The sequence below is a fragment of the Leiobunum rupestre genome, chromosome 10, assembly GCF_980474605.1.
Source record: "Leiobunum rupestre chromosome 10, qqLeiRupe1.1.hap1, whole genome shotgun sequence".
In the NCBI taxonomy this organism is placed as follows: Eukaryota; Metazoa; Arthropoda; class Arachnida; order Opiliones; family Sclerosomatidae; genus Leiobunum; species Leiobunum rupestre.
This window is the reverse complement of record NC_143393.1, coordinates 23,869,187-23,879,126: the sequence shown is the minus strand read 5'-3', so window position 1 is coordinate 23,879,126 and position 9,940 is coordinate 23,869,187. Positions and strand designations below refer to the sequence as shown.

Sequence of the window (9,940 nt, the reverse complement as noted above, 5' to 3'; positions counted from 1 at the left end):
ACGTTTAGGAATATCGAATATCACCATTGCGATTTGCTGTTCGCGCCTATAGACGGTACAAATCATTGAAGTTATTTCACAAAGTAAATCAACTAGCTATACATAAAGGATTTATGTATAACATCGTTTTGTATCAGAATCTAAAGCGGCTTGGTCACAAATTGTAACGCGTTTATAGCCCTTTGCAGGGCCGTAGCTACCAAAAATTGCGCCCGGGGCGAATGAGAATTTACCGCCCCCAATGTATTAGAATAATATTAGATAAAATTATATTTTGGCGACTTTTTCAGAAAATGGGTAAAAACTAACGCCACGAGCTTACAGGGAGTTTTAATTAAATCGAATAATTGTATTTGTAACTATTGTTTACTTTTAACAGCCTTTCCAATATAACTTTGTCTCATGTTGTAATGCCATTGTCAAAAAAAGGGTAAAAATCTGGATATCTTTTGATGTTGTGATGTAATTTTTAAACAAATTTGTATCTATTAAAAATTTAATTGGACGGATTAATTAATTAATAGAACTTATTTTACAAAAACAAAATCATATGAACTTTACATAATTATGTATGATCCTTGTAATAAAATGAAATTTCTCAGAAAACGTTTCGTTATTTTAATATAACACATTTTTATGAGCATCTTTTAAGTTACAAGCTTATGTCCTAAATTATTATTAAGGTCAATCTAGGCTAAATTTCCTTATAGCCAGAACCTTTCTAGTAAAAAAGACAATATCGCCATTTTACGCAATTTAGCGGAAAAAAAAACACGTTAAAAACAAATAGATTGGTTCTACATCTATTTTCTACTAACCAAAAACACTTTTCTGTACACAGACATTTTCTTAAAGGTTGGGGTTCGGTAGAGTATATCTATTATCAGAGTTATTATATATTTCCTTACAATATTATTATAGAAAAATTGACAATTTCTTATGTTACAATGATTAATAACAATGATTAAGTTTCGACAGGCATTGTATTAGAAGACGTTAGAGTACCATCAGTTGCCATCTCCTCCGCCAATATACCGTAAGAGTCACCAGCATACTTAAAACACAATTTAAATATTTTTTAGTGTCATGCTTTTGTAAAAATTGGCAAAGTTCACTGCAAAATAACTGCGCCTATGATTTGAATTTAGTTTTGGCGAATTGGCATGCAGTTTTTAAATTTGGAAATTTCTTCTTTGATTTTGATAAATCTGCGCAATATTTTTGACAGCAAAATGCTAACGAGTGTTTGAAACCAGTTTTAAGCGTAGTCTTTTCTACGCTACAGGTCAAACTGTTCGTAAGAAGCTAGACAAAATTAATAGAGATAAGTGATTACCGAGCCTTGACTCATCATTTGCATATGAGCAATGGACTCTTGCGTGGGATCCACAATGGGTATTGCGGCCTTAGCTCTCCTTTGAGGAGGCATTCTCATAGGAAGTAGTTGTTGGCTTTGCGTATTGTAATAGGTCACGCCCCCTCTATAAACCTCTTGCGGTTGAGAGACAACCACCGTGGTACCCATGGCCGTTGCGGGAGTAACAATTGGCGGTGAACTGGTAGGTTGAGGTCCGTTATATTGCTGGTAGGGAAATTGGTGCAACGCAGAGGGTGGTGGCAACATAGCAGGAGGGGGCGGGTGGTTGGGTCCTGGGACGTAGTTAATGAGAGCCGGGCTGGTTTGGGGCGCTTGCGTCAGGTAGGGAGGCGTCAGTGCAACAGGTTGAGCCGGTTGAGGGGGATACATTCGAGGGGCATTATTTAAAGAAGCCCTCATGGCTGCAAAATTAGTACAAAGTTTCAGTCATTAGTTCGAAAACAAACGGGTATAAAAATAAACATTCAGAAAAAAAACAAGAACAAAAACAAAAGGAAAGCAACGAGGCAGTCTTAATTACCAAATGGTTCTTGATATGGCGTATTGTAGGTTGAATAAATAGGCGCACCAGTTATCATTGGGTTTACTGGGCTACTATGATTAACATTTGGGTTATTAGACGCCGCCGACATTCGGTCGGGGTACACTGGAGCTGCCTTGTAATCTGTTCCAAATTGAGGCGTTGGATTAATAATAATAATAAAAGACTTTGGGACAATGTTGGCAAATATGTACTCTAGATGAGAGCAACTAAATCAATCTTGACCATATGGTTCTAAAACAGGCAAATATCGTAACATATCTTATGGCATGGTAAAACATTAAAAATTGTAGGTTAAATATGAGCATCACAGCTGAAACAAGGCTTCTGATGCTTCAGTTTTAACCTTATCTATATCTGCACACTTTCTGGCTCAAGTTGCAATAATTGGCAATTGGGCAAAAGGTTGGTGCAAAAGGGAGTTCTCTAAATAACATAAAGGATGTCATTTTCCTTTAAACGAATTGTTAAATAGCCTTTTTCACTATTGGGTGAAATTAAACATTGGAGTATCTTGCTACTCGGTGCAGCAAACAGCCTGTACAAGAAGAGCGCACAACCCAATTAAAGATGAGCAATTATTGTAATACATTTTTAATTTTCATTTAAACTGCTTTTTGCCATAAAAGCTCAGCAAATACAGATGGTCAAAGAAATTTGTGTTAAACTCGGGATTTAGTGGGTAAGAACAGTTAAGCACTGGCTGCGCTCTCCTTGTGTTTGTCACACCAAAAAGAAGCAGTTTAAAAAAATTAATGAAGGGGGAGTATAGTTTCCCATAGACTGAACGTAGCAACAGAGAGCAAACACATCACAAGGTCTAGAGGGCAAGCTGCTAAATCTATATTTTACATTTTTGCCATAAATGAATTTTTTTTCTTTTGTCTGATTACTTACTATTTTGTTTATCATAAAAGTGTTGTTGGCTATGTCGCGGAGGAGGTGCGTTTTGCCTGAAATTATTACCTCCAGTTGGTGCCGGGCCATTACCCTCCTGAGCACCGCGTTGCCTTAGAGAAGAATATCTTTTTGGCCTATTCTCTGGGTGACTTTTCAAATTGTGTGGCATAACTGCGTCTGGAATATATGAAACAATATTAACATAAAATAAATCTAATAAGAAATAATTATAATTAGGGATGCACCAATATGGGTACAGCTGATATATCGGCTATTTGTGGCCGATAATATCAAAGTTATGTGTAGTGGTGTATATGATAAAATCATTGTAAAAGACAGTTCAGTACACTGTCATACCATTTTATTCTAATTTTTCATGAAAAGTTTGTTGTTTTTTAATTGTTTACACTCGTAACCCCCTGTCTAAAAAAGGTATGATCTAGCTTCTGAAGTAAAACATTATCATTAGTAAGTTAATCGAGAACTTTCTTATTTGTAAATGTTTTTCTGAAAATAATTTTGAAATACTGGTACCGGCCAATATCGGCTACGCTTAAGCAGATATTAGAAAAATAGGTCAATATCGGTTCGTCCCTAATTATAAAATTGAAAAATCATATTACCATCTTTAATGTTTATGGGAGGTAAATCTTTCATTATGTCATCAATAACTTCTTCCCTGGATTTGGGTCTGGGAGGGGGAACATTGTCAAACGGATTCCTCTGGTTATAGTTGTTTGGTTTAAATGGCCTTTCATTTTTAAATTTATCAGGTGTGTAGCCTCTACCTGCAGGCCTTTGATTGTAGCCTTCATTTTTGTTCTTTATGGCATTGTAATGTTCGCGACCTCGTCCTCTTCCTCGACCAACACGAGGAGGCCCACGGTCAAAATTCCTTGGATCGACTCTCTCTTCCTCCCTGGGGATTGGCTTAGAATCAACAGAATTCCTGGGATTATTGGTAAATCGGGAGTTCTCAAAAGTAATTGTTCTAACACTTTGAGGTTTTTCCGGAGATTTATCAAATTTTTCCACATTGTTAGGCTTTGGTGGGGCTGGGGGAAACGGAGCTTTGGTTCCTCTTACATTTATGAGGTTAGTATCAATAGATTTTATTTCCTTTTCTTCAACTGTGGATGGTATTAAAGGAGGGAAATCTTTTTCAAGCATTTTCGGAGGTTCATTATTATTTTTACTATCAGTTGCCTCATTTGAATTTTCTTCTTGATCATAAGGTTCGTGTTCTTCTTCGCTTAAGTTATCGCTATTTTGACGTCTTCGATTGTTCATTTGGCCTCGACCTCTGTAGCCACCAGTTCCTCTAGCATTGCGTCTTCCTCTGTGATTCGGTTGACGAAAACTGCCCTTTCTACCATCTCCCTCAGATTCATGACCAGATTCACTGCCACCTTTATGATACGCATCTTCATCTTTCCAGTTGCGGGTATATTTATTTGGTCCTCTCCTAAACGGTAACAAATAAAAGGTTAAGCCTTGACATTATTACAATTGAACTAGACATGTGATCTTACCCATATCTTCTCCTTCTCCTAGCGCGAGGTGCACAGTCCTCTGTCCTTATATCGTAACCATAACTATTCAAGAGCTCATCTTTAGATTTCGGGGCCTGTTCATCTTTGTTGAACATATCATGATTCCAGCGCCCATCGTCAAGCCACAATTTTTTCTTTTTTCCTTCTTGTCTAAAAATAATAAGAAATAAAAAATAACTTTCAAACACCTGGAAATAAAAATTTAATAGAAGTAATTACTTTTCAGTTTCAGCCTCTGCCTCTTTTTCTTCTTCAGCTTGTTCCTGATCCGAAGTTAATCGATCATCGTGTTCGTAAAAAGCACCTTTCTTCGGAATATATTGAGGATTTCTCCTATCTTCATCATCATCCAAGACTTTCTCTTTATTAGGAGCGGGTGAAACACTCTCCTAAAGAGAAAACAAATTAATAACCACTTAATTCCACAATTAATTAATGAACTTACTTCTCCATCACCCTGCTCTCTTTCTCCTTCAACGTAAACCTCCCCATCTTCGTCACCTACTATTTCCTCTTCTTCATCATAATCTTCTTCACCCCCTGCGTAATTTTTCTCTTCACTCAGTATAATTTGGCTTTCGTCCTCAATGGTGTCATCTGCAGTTTTTTCAAAATCAATCGTAACAGCTTTTTCAAGGTTTAAATCATCTAAGTGACTGCCAACATCATCAGAAAAATCATCTTCTAAATCAGCTCTTTGCTCCATGCCACCTTCGTGGCCTTCCTCGTCTAAGAGATCTCCTTGTAATTCTCCGCTTAATTGTAGATCGTCTAAGAATTCGTTCAATTCAGCATCTTCTTTTTCATCTTCCTTTATATGTACCTGAAAATGGAAAATGCATTAGTCTACGGCTCTACAAAATTTGATAATATTCAAAACATACGTTTTCTTTTTTAACATTATTTATATTACTACTAAGAGCAACACCAATATGGTCTGAAGACTCATTTTTTTCCATAATTGATGTAATTAAATCTAAAGGTTTTTCATCAATTTTCTCTTCTGTATTTACATTTGCGTCAGTTAGTTTTTCACTAATAAATAAATCATTGAGTTTTTCCACTGTAGAGTTAATGTCTGACATTTTAGCTGCATTTTCAGTGAGAGTATCTTTTTTGCTTGATATTTCCTGTTCCTGCACTGTGTCATCCAAATTTTTTTCACTTTGCTCAGTTGTAACAGATTCTACTATATTGTGGTCGGGCTTAAGTGTGACAATTTCAGCAGGTTCTGTTTCAACGCATTTGGGCAAATCATTCTCAAGATTTTTAGGTTCATTTTGGTTTATATCCCCACTTGGTTTAGGTTCACTTTCAACAGATTCTTTATTATTTACAGGCTCTACTTTTTTTACAGTTGAAACTGGGATTGGAGTTTCTTCTTTAACTTCCATTGGAACCACTTCTGCGATATTTGCCATTTTATCAATTTCAGAATTTTGCTTTTGCAATTCTTCTTCCTCCGCACTTTCGTACTCAGACTCCGGCTTTTCACTTTCTAAATCCTGAAAGTACAAATATTTCGTTTATTTAAGGAACGTTCACAGTAGATTTTGAGTAGATGAAGCTTTATGAGAGGCACATGATGTAACCACCAATTTCACTTATTAAAAATTATTCCACCCTCACAAATAAATTTATTTAACTTGCCAATTCTTTAGGATTCTGCGAAACTTCACTTTGCTTAGTTTCTGTCTCCAATTTCGTTTCCAATTCGGCAGTTTTAATGGACTCGGACTTTTCATTCTCTATTGCCTTAACGACAATGTTCGAATCAGGATCAGCCATTTTATATAGGCCTTGGCCTACTACCAGCAAATTAGGCCACCAACGCGGTAGTTTGGCGAACAGAATTTAAAGGTAATTTTAAGAAAAGGTAACTCTAAGAAAAACTAAAAACTTGCTTGAAATTTCGAAAATAAAACTTTGCAGTAATTATTTTAATAAGTCTAAGTAATGGCTATGACTCTATTTAATGAGTTGTCTGTAGTAAAGGCATAAAAATGTGTAATGGCAGAGCGCAGACCAGCGTTGCCAACTCCCAAAATTGAAATTATAGTATCGAAGCCCAAAAATTATCGTACTTTCTAGAACATTATAGTACACAAGTACGGCCAACTTCGATTACAGGTTATAGCGTGGTAGCAATTGTTCATAGTTGGCCGTTATTTTGGCGCAAATTTTAAATTTATATATTGCCATATTATAGGCCACATTCATGTTTTTTGTTTTTTAGATCTATTACCAAGTTACTAGTTAGTAAAATATGTTTTTATCTTTTGGAATATTTATTTACTCATATTTTCAGGTACATTACATATTTTTGTAAATATCACATTTGATTTTAAACGTTTGTACTTATACAATATCACAATTATGTTATTTTATCACTTTAAAGCTTGAAGCTTTTTTTACACATCACCTAGCATAACTTCGCAATTGTCAACATTTTCGCCAATATTTTTAAATTTGTACATTTCAACTTTAAATTTCTGAAATTATCGCACAAATATCGGAAATATAGTTAAATTATCGAAAAAAGCGTACTATATAGTACGCGATGGAAATTATAGTACGTAAAAAATTGAAAGGAGAAATTATCGCAATGTACTATAATTATAGTACGGTTGGCAACGCTGGCGCAGACAGCGGGCAGTGTTGTCAGAATGTAATAGAAGAAACGGGACTGGAGCAGGCAACAAAATAACATTGATTGCTGAAATACCAAGAAAGTTTTCATGTGAGCGTCAATACAATCTTATCTATGACAATGTTCAAAGTAAACGATTATTTAAACCGAAAATTTCCCAAATAATTAGGTTTACATACTTTTTATATATAAATAGATCAATTCTTGGTACTGATTAATTAAAATACATCGTTCGTTTTAGCAATAGATAAGAAGGCCTCCGACTTTGGACCACTCAACTTTCATCCCCGTTTCAACGTTTTCGGTAGAATCGTAAATATTTGGTAAATACCAATATAAAATGATTAAAATAAATACAAACGAAAGTCGATAAGACTTCATACAAGTACTATGATAAAATATCGAATTTTGATTCAACACACGATAATTTTTACCAAGAGCGTAATCAGCCGCGGTTCTAGGGGGTGGATAAATGGGCCTGTGCCCACCAAAAATTTATTATTTATATAAACTTCCATTCGATTTACTTCCCCACCCCCTATTATTTCCTGAAGTATGGGCCCACCAAAGAAAAAATGTATCCCCTCACGAGTCACGAGTGAGAAAACGCTCAAGATAACTTAGTGGTGAAAGTTTCTTTTTAGATGCACATTCGCAACCGTAAACAATCGCTAAGCCCTCTTTTGGTTGACGTGAAAAACTAGATAGGTATCATATTAGGAGACGTTCATCGCAGCCAGTAGCGTAAGGAGAGGGCTATAATAGAGTAGTAGCACTCCGTAGCTTTGGCCATGGCCGCCATTGTGGGCGTGAATTTTTTATGAATAGGAAAAAGCATGGGTGACGTCGTGTGACGTAGCACTGCCATATCGAAGCTATAAAAGCAGTGGCGTAGCCAGGGGGGCCATTCTGTAAAAAATCGACTGGGATTTCGATCTCGATACCCTATACCATGTCGAAATCGACTTCGACAGTTTGCATTGATTTATGCTTATTCGAAATCTTTACCGAATACCATTCGTCGAGATCTCGAAGTTCGAAATCTAGTTTTCGATCGAAAATTGGATTTCGAATATTTACAGAGTAGGCTCCCAGGGGGCACGTGCCACCCGAAACATATGGTTGTACGTACAAATTATTCTTATTGTTTTATTTTTTTTTCAATGGTGAGCCCACCCCACGAACCAAAATCCTGGCTACGCATTTCATTAATGTTTTGTGTATCTTATATTTTAACACAAAGTTTTCATTATTTCAACAAGCACCAAATAAACAGTAGCTTGCAGTTCCTGGCTCTCGGATATATTACTTCTTTACGATTTACTTGAAGTTGTTTTATTGAAGGGACTATATCTCTTGTTTCACTTAAAAAGAAATTAGGGTTGATTTTTCGTCGTCACTATTTCTTTAATAACTTTAAAAGTTCGAATCCGATTTGCAAAATGGAATTAGATTCCGTTTTTGAGTGAGATCAGCAGATCACGCGTCGAACAAGCGAAGGCACGATATAATTTATTCATTTTTCGTGATGTAATTTTGGAGGGGTTTTTCTATTTCCGGCTTTGCTCGCGCCTAAATGGTGCTAGCGCATTATTTTCGTGAAGGTATGCTTTCTAAAAATCCCCAAGTCGATTTCCGACATAAAATAGAAACAAAATGGCTGCCAAGAGAAACGTTTGATCGGGACTGTTCTTCACTTCTCCGTAGAAAATAATTAAAAATATATTTAATTTATTTTGATCAATAACACAAATATTGAATAGATTGGGAAGCAGAAATATATATTATAACTCTCGAAATAGAGATATTATTCGCTACCGAAACGAGTCTAGATGGCATAACGGGCTAACGGTGCAAGCTTCTCCGAGGTAGCGGGTATCGTCTGCTTAGAGGACATCTAGTTCGGTGACTTCGGTCACGGCCAACTGTGATCTCGCGCTATAGCGGCCAACCCATTCGTTGAAGTTTCTATGTTAACCTACGAGCAAAAGATATCTGTATGGTTTGAGCGCCCCTAGCGGAATATAATTGTAGCTTGGACGAATATTCGGCGAATGGGTTGGCCGCTATAGCGCGAGATCACAGTTGGCCGTGCTTCGGTCTTCTAAGACTTTTCTTACATCCCTATTGGCTTTAATTACATTTTTTCCAGATTTTCTATATGTAAGACCATAAGTAACAAAATAATAAATCTGACAATAATATTATGAAAAATTATCACTGAATTCATTTTCAGAGATATTGCGCAATCATAGTTTAGCTCTCAACACAAAGCACCCTAGCAAAGGACGATAATATATTAATCCAGTGGTTTTCAACCTTTATATTTCGCGGAACCCTTCACTATCAGAAACCAAATCCGCGGAAACCCTGAAATTTTAGGAATTAAATAATATCCCGGGGATCAGTCGACAAAGCCCCAGCGCTTGGAACCCCAATTTGTGAAAAACAAAGCGCCTCAGATTTCAATAATTATTTTTTTATTTAAAAAAAAAAATTATTTATAATAATAATATTTATAAACAAAACTGCAGAATTATCAATTTATTAATTAAAACCATAGAAATATGAAGTAGAACAGCGGTTCCCAAATTTATTTTGCTATGGAACCCTAAATTATCCACATAATTCTGGTGGAACCCCAACTAATTTTTTTACTTATCTTAAAAGACTCTTGACACAAACAAAGATGGCCGCGCTGCGATTTCTCGGAACCCCTGTGATCCTTCCACGGAACCCTAGGGTTCCGCGGAACACCTTTTGGGAACCGCTGGGCTTGATAATGCCCCCACCAGCAGTAGGCACGTGCCTATGTTCAAAAATTTTAGGCCTATTTTAGGGGCCTCTAAAAGTTTAAAAAAATTGCCTCTGGGACCTCCAAATGTGATTTTTCAATTTTAATTATTTTTAAAAATTGG

General features: G+C 36.2%; 1 protein-coding gene across 1 annotated transcript; it reads right to left on the bottom strand.

The window, feature by feature from the left end:
- Positions 1-652: 652 nt before the first annotated feature.
- On the bottom strand, positions 653-6,351 carry LOC149925118 (uncharacterized). The gene is made up of 10 exons (XM_090160107.1): positions 6,023-6,351; positions 5,257-5,877; positions 4,818-5,195; positions 4,592-4,761; positions 4,352-4,522; positions 3,443-4,284; positions 2,817-2,996; positions 1,899-2,042; positions 1,337-1,779; positions 653-1,054 (listed from the first exon to the last, which is right to left on the bottom strand). Exons 1-10 carry the CDS (start codon positions 6,158-6,160, stop codon positions 965-967), a joined length of 3,177 nt encoding a protein of 1,058 aa, XP_090016233.1. The 5' UTR covers positions 6,161-6,351; the 3' UTR covers positions 653-964.
- Between the last annotated feature and the right edge of the window lie 3,589 nt (positions 6,352-9,940).

Excerpts from the sequence above, each read along its gene's own strand:
- LOC149925118 (XM_090160107.1), bottom strand. The coding sequence starts at position 6,160 with ATGGCTGATCCTGATTCGAACATTGTCGTTAAGGCAATAGAGAATGAA. Across the intron at positions 2,043-2,816 it reads CTTTTATGATAAACAAAATA|ATTACAAGGCAGCTCCAGTG; the intron begins GTAAGTAATCAG and ends AATTTGGAACAG. Across the intron at positions 1,055-1,336 it reads AAATGATGAGTCAAGGCTCG|TATGCTGGTGACTCTTACGG; the intron begins GTAATCACTTAT and ends TTGTGTTTTAAG.